The sequence below is a fragment of the Phocoena sinus genome, chromosome 7 (assembly GCF_008692025.1).
Source record: "Phocoena sinus isolate mPhoSin1 chromosome 7, mPhoSin1.pri, whole genome shotgun sequence".
NCBI classification, from domain to species: Eukaryota; Metazoa; Chordata; class Mammalia; order Artiodactyla; family Phocoenidae; genus Phocoena; species Phocoena sinus.
The window spans coordinates 100,726,351-100,747,998 of NC_045769.1; the positions used below are offsets into that span (position 1 = coordinate 100,726,351).

General features: G+C 37.0%; 1 protein-coding gene across 9 annotated transcripts in view; it reads left to right on the forward strand.

The window, feature by feature from the left end:
• DPP10 (dipeptidyl peptidase like 10) overlaps positions 1-21,648 on the forward strand; it is a 1,311,492-nt gene that overhangs the window by 1,164,071 nt on the left and 125,773 nt on the right. For all 9 annotated transcript variants that reach the window (XM_032638357.1, XM_032638358.1, XM_032638361.1 and 6 more), the window contains one exon: positions 12,340-12,460. In XM_032638357.1, coding sequence (XP_032494248.1) covers positions 12,340-12,460 — 121 coding nt within the window. The remainder of the gene's footprint in view (positions 1-12,339; positions 12,461-21,648) is intronic.

A 21,648-nucleotide genomic window follows, 5' to 3' on the forward strand; every position in this document is an offset into this window, starting at 1 on the left:
GGAGGCATGGAGGGAGAAAGGAAGGAAAAGAGAGAGAGAGAGGAAGGAAGGAAGGAAGGGAAGGGAGGAAGGAAGAAACTAATACTGTTTAATTCAATATTTCTTAGTTGTTTACCCCAAATCAAGGGTCAGCAAACTTTCTGTAAAGGGCCAGATAGTAAATATTTTTGGTTTTGCAGGACAAGAGGCAAAAGCAAGAGTATTATGTAAGTTTTAATGTAACAAGGCAGAAAAACACGTTGCCAGAAAATTCTATTGAGGTAATTCAAAGTAAAATAACAATTAAGTGTAATGTTTTATAATACATATCTACCAATAAGAAGAATGAGATTCTTTTTTGTGGGATAACTTTTCACCTAATTAGGATTCCATGTAAGTGTTCCCTCTCATCAAATTAATTACACATGTTGGTCTGCAAAAACCATTCTTAGTTCATGGGGCAGGCTAGGTTTTGCTCATGTACCTAATTTACTGAACCCTTCCATAGACCATGAAACTTTTTTTTTTCATATAATGCCTATCAGAACTAGTATTTTTATAACTAGTGTTTTAGAATATTACTTTTCTGCATTGAGAGCCAGAGAATGGTAAAGCTGATTGGCATGAGCCTCATATGAAAAGGATTTTTTATAATGGGGTGGAAGAATTATGTTCTAAAGGAACAAAAGGAAGCAATGAGCATCTTGAGGTATGAGATAATAAGCAGGGGTCACTAGAGAGGGTGCCTGGGTAATGATAGCCTCAAGGGAGACCAGGGTTCAGATATGGCAAAGAGGGAGAAGGAACCCTTAGAGAAGTAACAAAGTAGAGGGAAATAGGTTGGTTTTGGAGTGCCAGTTTTCAAATATAGAGTAGAAGGGCGTGGAAGGTTGAGGGGGTAAAGGGCCAGGGAGTGTTGAGTGTTATTATAGGGATGATGACATGGTGGAAGATAAGTTGTTAGTGACAGTAGTTAAAATCTGGAGATGTCTGATACAAACAGGAATAAATGACATGAGAGATTTCACTGATAAAGTCTGTGTGAGGAAAGTGATCATTAAGCCTGGGGCAAGGAGACTTAATTGCTGCAATGATGGGATCCATGCAAAGCTTGATGGTCTTCTTTGCTTGAACCCTGTGATGAAGGATTCTGGACAGCAGACTTACAGACTATGCAGCCTAAATGATTTTGAGGAAGTAAATTCTGGGTGTATTTCCTCAATTCTCATTCTCCTCCTCCTCTTTTTCATCTTCCTTCTCCTTCTTACTACTTTGAAATTCCCGGAAAAGTCTTTTATTCAGGGACATTGTTTTGAAAGTTTGTCAAGCCGTCATTTTTTTCACCTTCTCTTATTCCATCCTCCATTTATAAACCCAAGAATGTATATGGACTGGTGATATTCCCCCTCCCCCTGCCCAGAATCATACCGTTTATTTGCTTCTCAGTCATATTATATTTCTTCAAGAGTTATGATGCCAAGTTATCAGTGGAGGATGAATTTGGACTTTCCTATTAAAGCATCTTGCTATCTGTCTAGACATTGATTTTCTATCTCTATTAGTCTTGGTTTTGTCTATTCTAACATTAAAGTATTATATGCATCGAACTTGGAAATACACCCACCTCCCACCAAAGGCTAATGTGAAAGAAGTCCATTTTAAGAGAGGGCATATTATTTGTCTACTGTATTAATACCTGTAGAATCAGGAGACCCATATAGGAAAGGTGTTTGGAGGTTCAGTTTGAGATATCCTATACCTTAGTTGTTAATAATACAATATCATTGAGATAATTGAGATTTCATTTCACTTCCTGCTTCTCCAAGAATAGAGGGTAATTATTTAAATTTACTCAAAATGAAATGAAAGATTCTATGATCATGATTAAAAATATTTCAAGACACTTTATCCATCTTTGTACCTCCACAAATGGACCAATATTATTCTAGTCAGTTTTTAAATAGAACTGCTTTTCAGAATGACTAGTAAGTGGATAATTGTTAAGAAAGATGTCATTCTTATCTCCCTATTTTTCCTTCACTTCTCTCCAGCTCTCCAACAAATCTTTCATATCTATAGTCTGGCTTCATTCACCCTCTAACACACATCTCTTTGCCTTGTCATTTCTCCCCCTATTCCTTCTGCTTTTTTCTATATAGTGTGTTTTCAACATCTGATCATTTAAACCCACCTTTTCTCATGCCATTTCCTCTACTTGAATTTTGTTTTACCTTTCTCTGCCTAGGAAAATCCACCTGAACTTGTGAGTTCAGCCAAAATGTCATGCCTCATCTGAAACCTTTTCTGACCCTCCTATTCCTCAATCAGATTCAAGCTGTCTTGTGTCTTTATTGACATTCTAATAATGCTTTGTGCATCAATATGTCATACAAATACCATGTAGTTTGTTAATTCTTGTTTTTCATATCTTTCTTATTTTAAACTGTGAATTCATCAACTACAGGGACTAAGACTCAGTCAACATTGTCTCATAGACATGGTACGTAGTAGGAGTATAGTGAAATTGCAAACGAATAAGTGACCCGTATAACCATCCTTCCTCCATGTGTGCCCCCATACATGTAGCTTGCCATCTTCTTTCATCTTTAAACTTTCTTCATTAAGAAACAAAAATATTTCAAGTAGTAAATATATATAATTATATGTGTCTTTAAATAATATGAAATGTCTGACATTAACATTTTTAAAAAGTGGTATCTCACAAGGAAGTCTATGTTCTGTTCAAGGTAGATTTTTTCTGTTTTGTGTGTCAGTGTCTCCCCAAGAAAGAAGAAAATAAAACAAACACAGACAAAAACTGTACTATGTGATGGCAAGTGGATGAGATTTACTAGGGCAGAGATTGCCTTGTAGATGGATGAGTACATAAATCCTAACCAGTACAATTTGCTTAGAATTTTAGTGTAAAGAATTTAGCCTTTACTCTTTATGGAATGCTGAAAGTTTAATTGGACAATGTCACAGTCAAAGCACTGACAGAAAGGGTCTGTTTTGTCATTTTATTGTGTGGATGCAAGTGAGGAGAACTGAAGAGAGGGAAGCAGTGAATAAACTACTGCAAACACCAAACGTGAATTAATAAAAATCAGAAATGACTCTTTCAAACATCCTCTTACATTCTTTCATCAGCAGAATAAAAAGGTTTTAGGGTATATTGTGTTACAGTTACACATACATCAGAGATAGGGTTTAATTATACCCCATTGTAGCAGACAGATAACTGAAGCACAAGGAATAATCATTTCTGTAGACTCTCACATGGGGAAAAAGAAGAAGGAGACAACAAGGAAGTATTTCAAGTGCTTTTTGTCCTGCATTTCAAGTTATGCTTGAATTTAAATGACTCTCATCCTCAGTTGATCATTAGCTCAATTAAATTTAACTTTATAAGAACATTAACTAGAATAAAAAAATTAGTTCTGGACATAAGACATTTCATTACTAAGTTGGATTTTTATGATTATTTTACTGATATCCAGTATTTGGGGAGGATACAGTAAAGAATGTTTGGATATTCTTGTATTGAAAAAAACAGCCTGTATTTTTCATTTGTGCCCAGGGATGCCTTGAAATTGCCTGAAGTGGAATAAAGAGTCTAGAGCTGTGGGTAAAATGTGCATGGGAGATAGCCAAGGCTGGTTCCACCTACTGCATTTTTCAATTTGTTTTCTTATCAACATGCCCATAAACTGGAAAGCATTAGGCACAGACACATTGATAAGCATATGAGAATTATGCTTCCAATCTCCCTCAATCCTCAGTCATGGAATCTCTTTTTTAAATTTTGGAGTCTCCATTTGAAATACAAGGAGTTACAATACAAATGTAAAATCAAATTGTTTTAGCATCAGAGAATAAAGTGCATATGCACCATGCTTTTTGCTAATCCTGGGATGGATGAAAGCTGGAAAGAAACGGGTTAATTTAGCTTGCTCCCAACATAAGTGACAGTGAAGGGCTTTCTTACCCATGAGGCTTTGAAGGTTAAGCTGCCTCATGTCACCTGGTAATTAGGATTCCTGGAAGTAAGTGAGAGACATGGATTCACATTCATTTCAACCGAAAATGAATTCATTAAATAGATTTCTGAAAGCTCTCAGAACCAATGAGAAAGTTGGAATTCCAGGACTGGAAAATGAACAGGAGCCAGGAGGGGTCAGGCATTGTTGAAAATAGGATTTGTTTAGGAAAATTTGATTACAATGCCACAGGAATCTGTGATTAGGATACTGCAACTGGCAGCTACATCAGTCTCACAAAGATCACTGCCAGGATTAGATCCCATGTCTCTTTGATAGAAATCCCATTTTCTACACTTTTGCTTTTATTCTTGTTTCCCATTTCAAGTTCTACTGCTATGACACATATTGGGCAGTAACATGTCCCGCTAAATTAATGTCATCATACATTGGTTTTGTTTTTCTTTACTGACCATATCTACATTAATTTGTGTGTGCTTGTATTGGAATGCAGCATTAGATTGTAAGATCTCGTCCTTATATCTCCAAAACTTAGCACAGCATCTAGCATGTAAGCAGTCCAGATACCTATTTGGTAAATGATAAAGGACTAGAAAAAAGGGTAATAAGACAAGGGGTGGAGTGGTGAAGGAACAATGAAATAGAAGAAAGTGGAGTAGAGGAAGAAATGGGTACGCAATGACTAGACAATACCATCCTCTAGCTAAAGTTTTTTTAAAATAATATAATAATGTTGATTGTCTTCAGTGTGTCGCAGTTTATTTCTTGGGGCTCATAAGTATTTTAGATTAATTTTTCAATTATCAAAATGATCAATTTATCATACAGTCTTCTCTTACCCTAAATGAGGTTTAGGGAATGACACAGCCAAGAGATAGTCTGTTGTTACATTTCATTGATTGGAGTTGGTTTTCAATTATCTGTTTGCTTGCTTTTATCTGGTATCCATTTTTCTCCTAAAAAAAAAAATGGATAAAAGGGCTTTGGAATTGGGGAGTGACTTACATAATTATAAATTTAAGGCAAAAGGATATATTTCACTTCTTTGAGAATGCATAATGTTCTATAAAGGTTTTACAGAATAAGAACTCTTTGAAAGGGTTTCCTGGTATGAATAATTGCAAATGTCAAGGGATGAGAGTTCTCTGATAGTGATTCTATCTCTAGAATGTCAGGTACTAGTGCAAAGGTGCCATGAATGATTTGAGTGAGTTATTCTATCCCAGAGATGGTTCTGCAGAGAAATGAAAGCAGTACTCTATAACCCACAGACAGATTTATTCAAAGCTAAAATGTCAGAGGTAATCAAACTATTTAACTGTGCTCATAGCTTTACTTTGCATTACATAAATGGGCTCTCAGAATTTATTACACACTGACAAAGAAACAAAATTTTTATAAAGTTGAATGATATACTGTGGCTTTCAGTAAAATACTGATCATCTTTAAGGTAGCATTTTCAGTGAATTATGATTACTGATAAAATTCTGCATAATTTTTTCCTTTTTCTTTAAGTTAACAGAATGCAGCAAATATGCAGAGCTGATTCTTGTGAACAATCCCATTTTCACAGTGCCCAGAGTAGAAACAGAGCATCATTCATATACCAGAAGACCCCTGATTTGCTCTTTACTAGTGCTACCAAACCAAACTTGGGTCTGCTCACCCACCACACAGCAAAGCTAATCTACTGACACTGGGTTGTGGTGAAGGCAAGTACAGCATTTATTTGCAGGGTGCCAAGCAAGGAGAATGGGTAGTTCATGCTCAAAAGACCCAAACTCCCTGATGGCTTTCAGGGAAGGGCTTTTAAAGACAACATTTGGAGTGAGGGTTGCAGCTTGTGGACTTTCTTCTGATTGGCTGGTGGTGAGGTAACAGGGTGATCTTTCAGGGACCTTAATCATCAACCTTCTGGTTCCAACCAGTCTTGGTTCTATGTGCTTGTGGTCAGCATACAGTTACCATCTTCCACCTGGGTGGGGATCTTAGTTTTTGCATAACAACTCAAAGATATGTGTCAGATTGTTATGTGTATTCCTTAAGAAGGAACTAGGACTCTATTTTATCCCTAAACTATTGTTTCTTGACTGCTTTTCCTTTGTTTCTTCATTCCCTCACTTCCCTAATTATTAACTGCTTGAGTCTGTTCTTTGTAACTCAGGGAAGTCCTAGGAGACTAAAGCCCTTTTTCTACAAACAAGAAACTGGGGACACAGAAGGGCTTTTATACCCAGGAAGACCCCACAGTGTCCTGCTCAGTTTCACTAGCACTATTCCCCACCAAGGGTAATTATTATCATAACTTGCAACACAGTTGTTGACTATTACAAATAGCACTGCTATGAGCATTCTCATATATGTTCCTTGATATATTGGGTTCCCATATATGTCCATATATTGGATGTATATCCATATACATTTTTGTTATGGATATATATCCATATACATTTCCTTGGATGGAGTTGCTGAGTTTTACAGTTATGCACATGTTCTGTTTTGGTAAAAACTGTTACATATATTTACAAAGTGATTGTACCAATTCACTCGCCCACCAGAAGAGATGAAAGTTCCAGTTGCTTTACATCCTTGGCAACATTATTATTGGCTCTCATTTTCACTTTAGCCATTCTAATTGTAAAGTCAAAATACTCTGATTTTTTTTGTCTGCTTATATTCTTTCGTGCTACCAAAAGAATCTGTTATATAAATCAAAATAAGGACCTTTTATTTATAAGTTTACACTTAGAGTCTTTAAAGAATAATTCCTCCAAGTGTTTCCTAGACTGAAATGTAGCATATTGCTTAAAAGGGAAAATTTTACTTCAAATCCAATGGAATCATATCCATTAATGGAATATGGCTTAAATATTTCAAACATTTTTATTTATTTAAAAAATACTTAAATGTCTTATGTATGTGATGGAGTTCAAGATGCCTTATTGATAAAAAAGTATTATGTACATAATTATGTGCTTTAATCCTGTCCATATGATAAAATTTTCTTATTTATTGAAAAATGATAACATCTGAATCTAATAATGATGCTAAATCACTGCAAAATCTTTTTTGTGTGATTTATTTCCAAAGTAATATTACATGAAATTCACTTTATTAACATATATTTAGTTTAATATAAATTATTTAAGAAATTGATAAGTTGGAATAATTAAAAATTAAAATCTGTTCCTGGTAAAGTAAAAGACAAAGATTCCACACAAATTTTGGAGCCACTATTGGATCAGGAAGTATGACGAAGTTGGAGTATGGTTAGTGGTCCAGGAGCCAAAAGAAGCAAGGATATGGTTATCTGAATGTTCACATCTATTAGGGCAGGTTGAAAGATGAGAACTGCATAGATTTGAAGGGTATGAAACTATATATATATATATATATATATATATATATATATATATATACTGCTACTTAGTCACTATTGTTGAAGCTGGCATGCAAAAGCCACTGCCAAAGGTTAAATGTCTTCCAGTTCCTAACTAGCAGCTTTCTCATATTTGCAGAAAGTAACTAGAACCCATCAAGCAAAGAAGCTGAGAAGACTAGTTTGCAAGGGAATCTTAGAATTGTAGATTTCAGGTTTCTGATGACACAGTAATAGAAGACTATGGGGCGTAGGGGGCAGGTGTGGGGCTGAGTACCAAAAGACAACATTCAGGGCTTCCCTGGTGGCGCAGTGGTTGAGAGTCCGCCTGCCGATGCAGGGGACACGGGTTCGTGCCCCCGTCCGCGAAGATCCCACATGCCGTGGAGCGGCTGGGTCCGCGAGCCATGGCCGCTGAGCCTACGCGTCCGGAGCCTGTGCTCCGCAACGGAAGAGGCCACAACAGTGAGAGGCCTGTGTACCGCAAAAAAAAAAAGACAACTTTCAATGTATATCTGTTGGTGAGATCCCTGCTAGTGTAAGTTTGTATTAGTATTGTCATTGTCTGGTGCACAAAAATGGATTCATGTTGAAATAATTTTCTTGTTTTGTGCCTTTTGTCACTTGACAATATCTCAGTGAAACACCTCCAGGTCAACTCATGTAACACTAATTTATTCTCAAAGCCTGAGTGTTACTACCTGATGTGGATGAATCATAATCCATCCAGGCAAGCACTTTGATAGGTTTTTACTTTGACTCTTCATTTTGGCCATCATAAACACTGCAGAAATAAATATCACTCTTCATCATTCTGTACATATTGGTGGTTTTCTGTTTTTGTTTTTCTTACAAGACAAGGTCCCAGATTTGGGATTGCTGATGAGATGGAATATGTTTTGTTTTCAGTTGCCATATTGCTTTTCAATATGCTTATCACATTTTATATTTTCACAATCAACATAGGAAAGGACCCCTTTCACCACATCCCTGCCAGTAATATATGTTATCTGGGATAGTTTCTTAATTACAACTTTTTCCCAGAAAGCAAGCCACAGTAGAAGGCAACCCAAATACTATCCCAACTTGGCTGTGACTTTGTAGATTCTCTTACACCATTACAACATATGGGGATTTTTGAATGATTTGTAGTTTTCTAATTGAAAATTATCATAAAAATCACTCAAATCAGTGGAGGTGGAATAGCTTTTCAGTAATATTTCAGCTAAAATAGATCTAACATTCAATTATATTTCTGTTCTATTCTGATGTTCTTTTTCAATTAAACTGGCTGAAAGTTCATAAGAGTCTGCTCTTATAAGTTTGTATTAGGCATTGTCTCTGGTTAAATCAGTCAGAGTAGGGTAATTTACATTGTAATTGCTCTCAAACCTATAATCCTAATGACTTTTAACCTCAAACGTTCATTTATTGCCATATGTCCATCACAAGTTGGCTGGGGCTGGGGAAGGAGTTTGTACCATACCTCTTCACCCAGCAATCCTGGCTGCTGGGGCATCCATCATCTTAAGCATTACTGGAGTAGCAGCAGGGGAAGAGAAGGCAGAAAGTTGAAAATTGGCTCTTGAAGCCTCCTGCACAGCAATGACCCATATTGTGTTTAATCATTGGTAATGAGTAATATCAATTAACACATTGATAGAATAATTTCCTGGGTCATTTACTACATATTTCTCAGTTTGTCACAGCATATAGTATCTCAGCTGTCTTCCTGTTGCCTTTCTTGTGACTTTACCAATTTTGAATTATTTTGTAAGTGTACTAAGACCATGGATTTTGAAAAACTGGTTAGTCAGCTTGCTCTATTAGCTGAAAAATTAAGTGGTCAAATAGCTATCCATTTCTATTTGTTATACTGTTTAGGTGGCTCATTGAAGGAATTGATTGATGGCGTCAAAAATATTATGACAGTTTAATCAGTAACATTAGGACAAATGGCATTAGTGTTTGTCGTATTTTCAATGTGATTTAAATCTAGTCGTAGCCCTTGATCATTGCCATTTGGATCCAGCTGAATTTCATCAATGTGCCGAGATAGTACCTGGGAATATTTGCAGCTCCTATATTGCTAAAGTAGTGGTGAGAGTTTGTGACTATTATTTGAAGCTAATATAATTCAAGGAAAAACTTTGGTAATTTAAAAGGGCTTAAAAGGCTATAAATGTATATTTTCATAAAGGCAGCCACTAATTTTTTGTCCACAGAAAAAAGGTCTTGTGGATATCCCCTGATATTACAGATTTCAGCAAATGGCATTAAAATTCTGATTCCATATTGCTTGTTCTTTTACATTGAAACAGATGTCAGTTTCATGTGGAGTTTGAACATCATCCAATCTGTTCTTCAAATACAAATGTAATTACTGGTCAATGGTTTTGGTGTCCAAAACCATTTATACATCTGCTGAAATCGTGGAGGTTTTATTAATTGTTTTGACTTAGAGTTTGTTCCCTTCAAAAAGCTGAGGATTTGGAACAATATTACATTGGGTTAAGTAACCCTTTTTAGTGTTTTTTAAATATTTATTATTTATTTATTTTTGGCTGTGTTGGGTCTTCGTTGCGGCATGGGGAATCTTCACTGAGGCACGCGGGATCTTTCGTTGCGGTGCGTGGGCTTCTCTCTAGTTGTGGTGTGCGGTTTTCCTCTTCTCTAGTCGTGGCGTGCAGGCTCCAGGGTGGGTGGGCTCTGTAGTTGCAGCACGCAGTCTCTCTAGTTGAGGCACTCAAGCTCAGTAGTTGTGGCGCGTGGGCTTAGTTGCTCTGTGGGATGTGGGATCTTCATTCCCTGACCAGGGATCGAACCACTGGACCATCAGGGAAGTATCAAGTCACCCTTACTTTTGATAATAGTCCCGTGTGCTTATGTAGCATGAGTGTGGATGATCTGAATTTCTATTTACTTGCAAGTCCTAGTAGAAGTTTATGGTACAAAAAGAGGATTCCCTCCAAGTAAAGCCGATTTTGTGTGCCTATTTCATATACTGTTTGTGAAAGGCAAAAGGAGGTAGTATACAAAAGACATAAAGTTTAAGCTTTAACTGGCTACCATAAAGCTAATATTATTTCTCAGTTATGAGGGGTTGTGAAAGTCATAAAAGAAAAACACTTCCATCCAGTTTTAAGATACCTGAGATATAGTTCTCAAACTTTTGCCTAAGTGGGACCTGCATACTTTCAATAATAAGTTTATTTCCTATATTCTTATCACTTGAAAACTTTCTAAATGAAGTGAAAGCAATGAATATCATTTGTTAATACCACCCCCTCTCCTCCTAATAGTACTACCCCTACTGCTATTACTATTCTACTAACTATTCCTAATATATAGTCGACATAATATAATCAACCCAATAGTCAACAGTTTGGGATAATTTACACATTGGCCGAAGCTGTAGAGGTTTTGTTTTGAATTAGATTCTGTAGCGCCTGCAAAAAGTGTAAGGTTTTTGAACCAGATTATCTTGCGTGAAGTTAGCCCTGCTCCTAGCAATAGCCACATGTGTTACATGTTCCACATTCATCATCTCATTTATTCTTCACATCAGATCTCTAAAGTAGGTGTGAGACATCCACATCTTATAAAAGAGAGGATTGAGCTGCAGAAAGGTTAAGCAAATTATCCAAGTTATTTGGATTTTAAATTTAGGCTGCCTGATTATAAACACATGTTTAAACACCTATTATATCTTTTTTACTCTCCACCCCCAACAATTCTTATTCTTATTGTCACCCTCAGCTGTAATATAAACAACAGGTAGTAGTGGAATGGTTAACTAGATACACTCACTGTTAAGTACTTGCCAAATCACCAGAATCAAAGTAGAATACCAATCAAATGTTCTGGATATTAAGATCGCCTTCATCATTGTGCACATCAAGGTTTAAAATCTAGGACCTCATGATTAATCAGGCAATTATTTCAGAAGTTCTTGTGTTTGCTCTATCTGCTTTTGTGCAATGATCCTATAGCGTGCTGGAACACATGGGCACTAGGCCATCTTTCACCTTCTTAGTAGAATGTCAATCTAAATAGCAATTTGGTTTTCATTGAACAATATTCTACTCCCCGCAACAAGTGGATGAAACATGGCTCTGTGACAGTTATATCACACAGACCAACAGTTTGAAATGTTTGGCATTAAAAATATTTTAAAGTGAATTATAAATGATTTTATCCTGAATTATCTCTATTAAAGATAGTTCGTTTTTTGTGGACAGACACTGTTTAATTTCTACTGCTGTTTCCTGTATTGGGACTATTGTTGTTGCTGCTGGTGATGTTGATATTATTTTGTAAGACTCTGTAATGTATTCATATTAAAACTCTTTCTTGAATCCTCAAGCACAAGATTATTATTACTGCTATGCTATTTAGGAAAGAATTACCAGGAAAGATTGAGGCATAGGGAGGTGTGTTCCACTTATCAATCTGAAGGAATTTTGCCAGTGTTTCCTTTCATTAGTGGATCTTTGAGTTGAGCTGGAGAGAATCAGAGACATTCTCTAAAGATTATTTTATTGATCACCAATGCATTTTTTGGTAAAAGACCCCAAATTGAGGTTTTTCGAGTTGTTTGCTGTTACTAAAATGGCATCTAGTGCAGTTGTCAGTCTCTTAAGCCTGCAGAATGTTATCTCAAACCCAAACCAATTTTGTGGTATGAGAAAAAGATTATTAAGTAGCTGAAACATTGTTGTTGAATATATGGACTTAAAAGCTTCAATAGCTAGTACCATGTAATTTCTAAATGATAACTGGATATTATATGATAGAGAAAGAAACAGCCATTAATAATTGAAAGCAATAAAAAAATATACATTAAATAAAAACAAATTGAAAGCAGGCAAATAATAAAACACTTAGCTCTTTAGCTATTATTCTATAATATGAAAGTTTAAAAAAAGGCTTCCTAATATTTTTGGTTTTTTGGTTTGTTTTACATGTTTCCTGATCCAGATTTATATTTTTGAAAATAATATCTACTATCAACCTGATATAAAGAGTAGTTCATTGCGACTGACATCTTCTGGAAAAGAAGGAATTATTTTTAATGGAATTGCTGACTGGTTATATGAAGGTGAGTGAATAGATTTAGTTTCAAAAGAATACAAATGATATATTTTTATACAAAATCTATAAGAAAAATCTGTTCCATTATAACAATACTTATAGCACTATTTCTTCCTCTCATTTCCTCTCAAAATTGCCTTCATGCTTTCTTATCTTTGCATCTGCTCATGTTTTGACTGGTTATGATTTACATCTACTTATATAATTCCATGTTTGAGATATATATATATATCACATATACACACATACACATTTTGTTCAGGCTAAATAGATCTTATTTTTGGTGATGCTTAACTAATGAAAATGAATAATCACCTTACATCACTCTGGAATTAGACGCTGAACTTTTCTGACTCTGGGAAAGAATAAACAAAATCCTTTACTATTCAAAAAGTGCATGAAAGCCACTTAATTATTAGTCATTTCCATTAAGAACATTCTGTCACATTTTAAAAGCCACTGTATAGGGACCAAAATATTCAATAAAACCTACCTAAAAAGTTATTTATAATAACTGTTGAATCAAGTTTTCCTAATAGCTGAGAATATAAGAAGGAATCAGGTGATGAAAACCTCTATCCAATTTTATCATGTACCAATTATCAGCGAGTTATAGTTACAGATTGCCTAGGAAAAACTCAAAGTGTGAGTTTAAAACCTACGTTTCAGACTCTAGAACTGATCTTGGCAAAATAAATCAAAATTTAAACTAAGTTAGTCTATTAAATTAAAAATTATAAAGCAAGAATCTTCCAGAGAATAAATTGTACTCTTGAGCAGTACTGGCAAATGCAATCTTTCTAGCTCAGAGTTGCTACTTTTAATTATGTAAGAAAGTAAATCATTTAGTTTATTCATTCATTCATTTCATTCATTCATGCTCTCATTTGACAGATATTATTGAAGACCTACTATGTTCCAAGTACTTGTCTAAGTGCTGAGATACATCAGGAAACAAAACAAAGTTCTGCTCTCAGGACTTTACATTAAAAGGAAAATGTTGCTGGGTGGAACTATATTATTAAGGAAGAGACATTGTAGCCCTCAAGCTTTACACATATATGTGTACATGTGTATTTATATCTATAATATATTTCGTGTATAAGCTAGCATCAAATAGTAAAAGCCACAGTTTATTCTGAGGAGTAGGGGAACCTACTGTGGAAATATCAGTGATAATTATACTATGAAATTTTACAAAATGGAATGCACAAACAGATTAGTAGGATTCTTTGGTTGAGAGTGTCAAAAAACTGACTCTGGCTTTCTTACTTCAAAATGATGGATTATTAGAGGGGCCTGAGATGCCCCAATGAATTGAAAAAACAGGTGAGGAACAAACTTGAAACCTTGGTAGTTCTGAGAATCTAGGTAGTAAGAATTAACCACCTCTTACCTAGAGGAGCTAGGAAAGACACATCTTTTATCTTCAAAATATTTTTGGTACTGTAGGAGACCCTGAAAGATGAAGAAACCACGCCCATGCAGTGTACTAAGTAATAAATCACAGTAAACACAGGATTCTATGAAAAAACAAAGGAGTCAGACTTAGCCCATTTTAGGGATTTGTAAATATTTTCTTAATGGAGAAACCCTCTGAGCTGAGCCTCAAAGAATAAGAAGTTTAACACAGAAGAAGAAACCAGGAAGGAAAAAATCCAAACAAGAGTTAAAAGCTTGAAGAAGCATAGATGGGTTAAATAGCATAGTGTGTGCCCAGGGAACTAAAGTCAGCTTGGTATTATTGAGGCATAAAATTGGAGAAAAGGAAGGCAACAAGAACCAAGAGGCAGTAACCCTAAAAATTATCTGGGATTTCAATTATTTTTCCACTATTAAATGGAGAAACTAATACAGCTTTTCAGGAAAGGAAGTGTCAAGATTAGATCTTCCACATAAATAGATCATTTTGGCTAGAATGTAAAGCTGGAATTGAATAGTGAAAAGAACCAATGAGCAGCTCTAAGGCTTTTCCTATGTTCTATCTCTATAGAGATAATGAGCAAGAGGACTAGGGTTAAAGCAGGAAGAAGGAGGGAAGATTCTAAAGTTGATGAGGCAGTAAAATAGGTAGATCTTAGTGTTTAAATGGACGAGATGGATTGAAGAAGTCAAGAATGATTCTTTGGCTTCTGGTTTGGATCACTAGTAAATAGTGGTGGCAGACACAGTGAGTAGACGTCAGAAGGAACAGTAGACTCAGGGAGGAGAGGAATAATTTAGTGGGAACATTGGTGCTTCACAGTGTGCTAGTATGCTACACTGGGTGACAAAATGTGATCCTTAACATTCAAGAAATTTTGAGTCAACTAGGGCTAAACCCAATGTAGGATGTACTGACTTGACACTGGTCAAGATTTAGGCCTCTGTCCTTTAGGGAAGGCTTCATATAGCTTATGGAATTATATCTTTGAGGAAATTATAAGGAGGGAAATTAAAGACCACTATTTGGGAAATAAGGTTATCTTCTTAATTAGAGAATAAAAACCTGTATATTGGGGCTGAAACTGAACAGTGTGTTGAGGGATAAGCAGGACAAATGAGTAACAAAAACTTTTGTTTTGGGGATGACACTGTAAGTCTGACACTTTCCAAAAAGGGGGAAATGGAAAAATTATGGGTTTTGCCATTCAAATTAAATTCAATCCATTGGGCTCATATGTTCTAGGTATACTAGGAAATTCCAGATATGCTATGTGAGTTAATTCATGACCTCAGCGTTCACAAGGGTAGAGCTGACACTTGAATGTGTGTCTTCAAAGTCAGTGCTTCGTCCTGGGCTACTCCACCTGTTACAGTGCAGGGCCTTTCACTCTTCCCTAAGGGATGACATGCATTATGGACCTAAGGTGTTAGATTTCCCTGGTCTCTTTCATCAGCCAGAGACTCTGAACCCTACTGTCCATGGACTTACCTCAATTCTTGCTTCACTTCCAAGAGAAGGGACCTTACGAAGGGAGTAAGTGTTAAGGTTTGGCAGAGGGATTTAGGCAATTCATACATCATTGATTTTCCCTCAGCATTTTGCTTGGCATCCCCAACCTATGGTTCAAAAGTCCCACACGGGCCTTAATCACTTACTATCACTTTGCTTGTCCAATGTGTCAACACCTCCCAGAATCCAGACCTTCTCTTTTCCTTCAGTATACTCATGAAAAGGCAGTACTACCTATTAGAAATGCGTATGATCTTCAGCAGTATATATGTGATACTCTAGTGTAGAGATTTCCTTTTCATTACTTTGCAGAAATATGAATTAGCATGTGTGGGAAACCCAAGAAGGAACATGTAACATTTCCACTTACTTTTTCTAAATGGAAATTTACCTTCTATATTTATTGTAGGAAAAGATTAGAAGAGTCACATAAAAGATAATAAAATGTTTTTATGGCAAATATTAAGTGCATTAGGGCCAGGCCATTCTGTGAGTGTGCCTATTGCTCCCAACCACAGTCACTAATGTGGAGTCTTTAAAAGTCTTTTAAAAGTGTAATTGTTTCTATTTCTAGTATTACTCAATTCCTAAGGAAAGTAAAAGCAAATAAAATATAACGTGGGGCTTCCCTGGTGGCGCAGTGGTTGGGAGTCCGCCTGCCGATGCAGGGGACGGGAGTTCGTGCCCCGGTCCGGGAGGATCCCACGTGCCGCGGAGCGGCTGGGCCCGTGAGCCATGGTCGCTGGGCCTGCACGTCCGGAGCCTGTACTCCGCAACCTGAGAGGCCACAACAGTGAGAGGCCCGCGTACCAAAAAAAAAAATATATATATAATGTGTTTTAAAGAGTTGGTGAAGTTCATGGGGAATTCCCTGGTGCCCCAATGGTTAGGACTCCATGCTGTCACTGCCAAGGGCCTGGGTTCAATCCCTGGTCTGGGAACTAAGATCCCACAAGTCACGCAGAGCGCCCCCCCCCAAAAAAAAAGGAGTTGGTGAAGTTCAGAAGAAAAATAAAACATTGTGCTCAAAATGAAACATTTTAAATATAATTTACACAAAGCACCTCAAATCTTATCCACATAAATTGGCATATTTAACATGGTAACTTAACTAAACAAAATATCAGATCAATATTTTGTTTAAAAAAGGTAAAGTTCACAGCTGCCAAGTTTACAACTTTGAAAATCTCCATGGAGTATTGAATCTATTAAATAAAAACAAAAAATGACTGTCACTTTCAATTATTTGAATAATGGAACTGACATGCCTAAAAGATTTATAAATATATTTTAGAATCTCGTATTTTAAAGGAATCCTTCTTTGAAATTCAATCTAAGTTATTGAGCACATATTTTTGTCAGACATCATCTGAGAGCAATACAATGAGGAATATGGGTTTCTATGTTTTGGGTATTTCCAACTTAATGGAGAGAAAAACTATAACCAGCTATTATATAATGAACCATTTGAAGCATGGTAAATAGAAATATAAATAGAACTACATGTCATCGTATTAAATATATGTATAAATAGAATTAATTCTGATGCGTTGCGGGAATATAGGGTGGTTTATAGAAGAAATGGTTTTTGCATTGAGCTTTAAGAATGACAAGAATAAAGAGGTGAGAGAAGAAAATTACAAGATAAACGATATGCTTATCAACAAATTGGGATTGTTGTTTTTTTGTTATTTGGTGAGAGTAAGGCAAAATGCCTGTATTCACTTTTTTTTGTGCCTTCTCATAGACACAGGAAGTCACATTCGTCCATTCATTGATTCAACAAATATTTACTGAGTACTTACTAAATCCCAGTAAAACTGAACTGTGACATATAAAAGAAAAAAAGATTAGAGATGCAGCCATGGAAGCCAGAGGAAGATAGGATGATAAACAGCAATGCTAAGTCTCAGGAGGTCAAACAAGCTAAGGATTCCAAAGTTACTGTTTGATTTGCTACCAGAACTTGACAAGAACAAAATCAGTCAAGTGGTGGTGCCAGAAGCAAGCCTGCAGTGGATGGAGCTGTAAATGGGAAGTGAGAAGGTTATGAACACAGACAATTCTTTCAAGAAAGTTGACAGTAAGATACAGGCAATAAGGGGAAAAAAAATCAACCAAAACCCAGGGCTGACAGTAGATCCTCAGGAAATGCTATCTAAGTTGATAAACTACAAATGGATAAAATCAGTTTAGTTTTCGGAATTGCTTGTTAATCTGAACACAATGGTCGTATATGAGTTAATTTTCTGTGAGTGCGTTGTGTTGAGGCTATATTTTTAAGTGTCTGTGATATAAAACCACATGTGTTGAGAACTCCATCTGCTCTGCAGTGAGATTTTCTAAATCAGTGTAACAAAGACATTGAAGTGCCACGCCTACATTGAAATGGAATGGAATGCAATGTGTAAAAATACATTGTTTGTAAATAATATAATTACAGGAAGTTTCAATCCATGAGTAAAAGTCCCTATTAGTTGCAATTAAAGAATGTGTGCCTTGGTCAAGAGGACTTTTAAGCAAATGCATATTAAAGATTCTTTTATTTATCTACTTTCTATTCGGGTAGCTTTTTTTATATACCTGAAGGAAGTCACGTAACTCTTTGTATATACTACTTTGCTATTTTATCATTTTTGTGAGGAACAACTTTAGGCATAAATCACTCTAAAATAAATAAAAGTAGATGATGTCCAGTTTCTACTGAATGGTGCCCTCAAATTGGGGCCATTCTTATTCTTGGGAAGTACTTGTGTACGCATACTTCAGCACCCAGGATAGAACCTGCTTCTTAGAAACCCTGAGTGTTGATTTTGGGCAACACAATCTGATCTCTCTGTACCTACAGGTCTTACAAGACTTAGAGTTTACGTGCACTCAATTGGCAGCATGTTTTTTCTTCAGTGTTACGTGGCTCACTCATGTCTCCTCACCTGAATTTTAAGTTACTTGAATAAATCAGGGTCAGGATCACTACTGGAAAAAAAATGGCGCATTCAGAATAGTATTCAGCTTTATTTATGAAGAGGCCACTTGTAAAAGACAAGGAATATTCAACCTGTGGCTAGTAATGGTTTAGCCGTTAATACCTGAAGAGGGAAGGGGGGCAGCTGTTACTAGGGCCTAGAAGGAGGGAGCCCTGGAGTTTTCACAGTATTAGAAGCAGTGAGTTTTGGTTGAAGAAGACAGCCAAGCCCACATGATTTCCATGGGTGGAAACCAACAAAATAAATACCATGCACTAACTTTTTTCTCTTTATTTGATTTGCCTGGCTTCATATTGGCAACACTTTGAGTTTTTAAACTCAGACACCATGGGAATGTTCTTATTATTCAAATGAAAAGTTTGTGGCCCCCGAAGAGGAGCACACAAAGTCTCATCTGCTCCATTTCACTGTGGGGTGATATTAGTCCAGTTACATACCTGTCTGTGTTTTTCATATAAGGTTTGGGGGGAAATGGCCCCATTAAGAAAAGAAATAACTTATCGTATGGCCTTAATTGGTAATCATAGCTCCTTTCCTGAGCTGTTCATTCCTTTTTCCATTTACCTTCAGTCAGCATTTTGACTAGATAGGTCATTTACCTGGTGCATCAAACCAAACCTTTATTCCTGCCAAATCTTATTCGTTTGCTTCCTCTTCTTAATAACTAGGTTGCTACCATTTTAGTTTTCCATTGAAATGGAAATTGGCACGTAGAAATGTGGAACTGGAAAATGAGATGGAATTAGACAAAAGGGTATTTGTGAATCTGCTAAATTCCAAATATCTTCTTCCTTTTCCTTCCTTATTTAGTAAAGGCACATTTTCTTCTTGGCAGATGATGTTAATCATTGACCCCGCACAGTGACTGTGTTTTCTGTCAGTTTATTTTTCCAGTCACACTGAGCCCAAAATGGTCAGGGAAAAATTTCAGCTTCTAATTCAGAGGAACAGAATTGTGACTATTTTCCTTGTTTGGAGGCAATCCTTCCTTAGGTATTAGGACTTCTACACCCACCAAGCCCATTGTCATGAGGATAAGAAACAGAATGTTGTGTCCAGTGGATTATTGATGTGATAGTGAGAGAGAACACTACACTTCCACCCCTTAGCTCCTAGATCTGTGCTTCCTGGTTATGCAGGAGGACACAGAACCTCCTCTGCTATGCATGTGCTCTGGTGGACATTAAGCAGGACACTAGTTTCTGGAGGATAACATCCCAACTTCAAGGATGTTGTCAAAAAAAATAGTGCCTAAATCGAGGTAGAGCAGACTATTTTACTCTTCTATCAAGCCTGGCTAGTGGGGAGCATGAAGAAATCAGTGAATGCCATTCTGAGTCCATTGCCTTCCTTGTGCTGTAAAATATTTGCTGTTTGGAGGTGACACAGTGTGGGTTATTGCAGTAATGGATAAGTTATTCTGTAAGTCCACGAACAGCAGTGCTGATAGGACTACAGGCAGCAAAGACATGTCCATATCTAGAATATGTATCGATTTCTGTTATGGCAAAATTCTATACCCTTTCTTGATGGAAGAGTTACCATGTAATCCACCTGTCACCAGGTAGTCAGCTGGGCCAGCTGGGAAATAACGCCATGTCAGGTGTTTAGTAATGATCACTATCATTGGCAGCGAGAGACGAACTGGCATGCACTCGGTGGTCATACTGTCCATCTGGTCGTTGAGAGCCCCCTCTGCTATGGATGTGCTCTGGTGGACACTAATGTCTTCAACTTTTTACCTTTTTACCCCTCCTGACAAGTCCATGCACTTCTTTTCCCTAGACTTCCTGTCACTCATTCTGTGATTTTACTTTTCCATATCCCTGGTCAGGTGACCATTTATTAGTTTCTGTGCATGAGTCTGGATGGACCTATGCTTCAGGCCAAGTCTCCTTCCGCAAGAAGTAGAAAGCTAAATATCTTGTTTAAAAGTCTTCCAAATGGGAGGATTTATGTCTATCATAGTCTTTTCAGGCCACTCCTGGGTAAGATTATAGTGCAGAGCCTGTCCAGTTCCAGTGTGTTCAAGTACATCACGCAAACCTGCCCGTAAACCAGGCCTACATTTACTCCTCCTCTGCCAGCTTATGTCAGGATGTCAGAGGCATAGCCATCCTGAGGCATAGACGTGAAATGGAGGAGAAAGGATAAAGCAGAGGATGCAGTAGGATGGGCAGTTCACTTACACGTTCTAGTCCAGTTCCTTATAAACCACTTCTGTCTTATAGTGGAATATAGCTGTATGTGTTTAGTTTTATGGTCAGTGAATCAGATAAGATGGACTGTCTGGGTTGCATAGTCACTTGGTATCCCATGGTCAGGCTAATTATTTCTACCATAGCTCAGTAGAGGGCTGCTTTTGAATCGGGGAATATTTACCGGCACAGGAGAAAATGGCCTTTCCCTAAAGCTTGTGATGCCTGCGCTCTGATTGTCGTACGGTGATTGCCAGAAGCTTCACACAACATCTCTGTTTGGGAAGGACACTTGGATTACCATCGTATCTGCTGGGTCACAGGGTGAAGATGGTAGGAAAGATTGGACCATGGCCTCGGTCTGCTGCACAGCCCTCTCCTGCTCAGGTTCTTCTCAGAACTGGCAGTTTTAGAGGTTACCTGGGAATAAAACAGGTCAGCACATGTGAATGTAGTTTACGGTGTTCTTCAAAATCCAGAGTACAGGCCCTCTTTACTTTTAAATAAATATAATCCCAACAAATTTCCTCACTTTTTAATAGATATCCCAGTGTATCCCAGGCTACTGCATCTCTAACCTTTTCCCTAGGGATGCAGCCTCTTAAAATTTACAGGAATTACTCTTTCACTCTGCCTTTATGCAGAGAAGGTCTAGCTCCCTTGTATGGAGGTTGCTTCAGTCAGCAAGAAGACTTGTGGAAATTTTGAGGTTCAAAATCTTCAGCCGACATTCCACTATAAAATGTGTTATTTATGAGACTGGTCCAGAAAGCAGTAAGTGTGCTGCACACATCTACCCAAGCATCCTTAGCCTATTTGTCAGGCTCCCAATACTTCTCTACCAATATTGCTGTCTTAGCTTTAAAACACAAGGGAAGTTGAGACCCTAATTTGCGTTGCACCTCTGCAACACCTTCTATGTTCTCTCGGACCTCAGCCGCATCTGCTCTTCAACTACAGAAGAGAGGGACTCCAGAGTCGCCATGGTGACCTTTTGTGTTTTCCTAATTTAGTTGTCATGATTTCAATTTCTGTTTATTCCTATGTAATCCCTCTGAGGTGTCATAAGGACGTC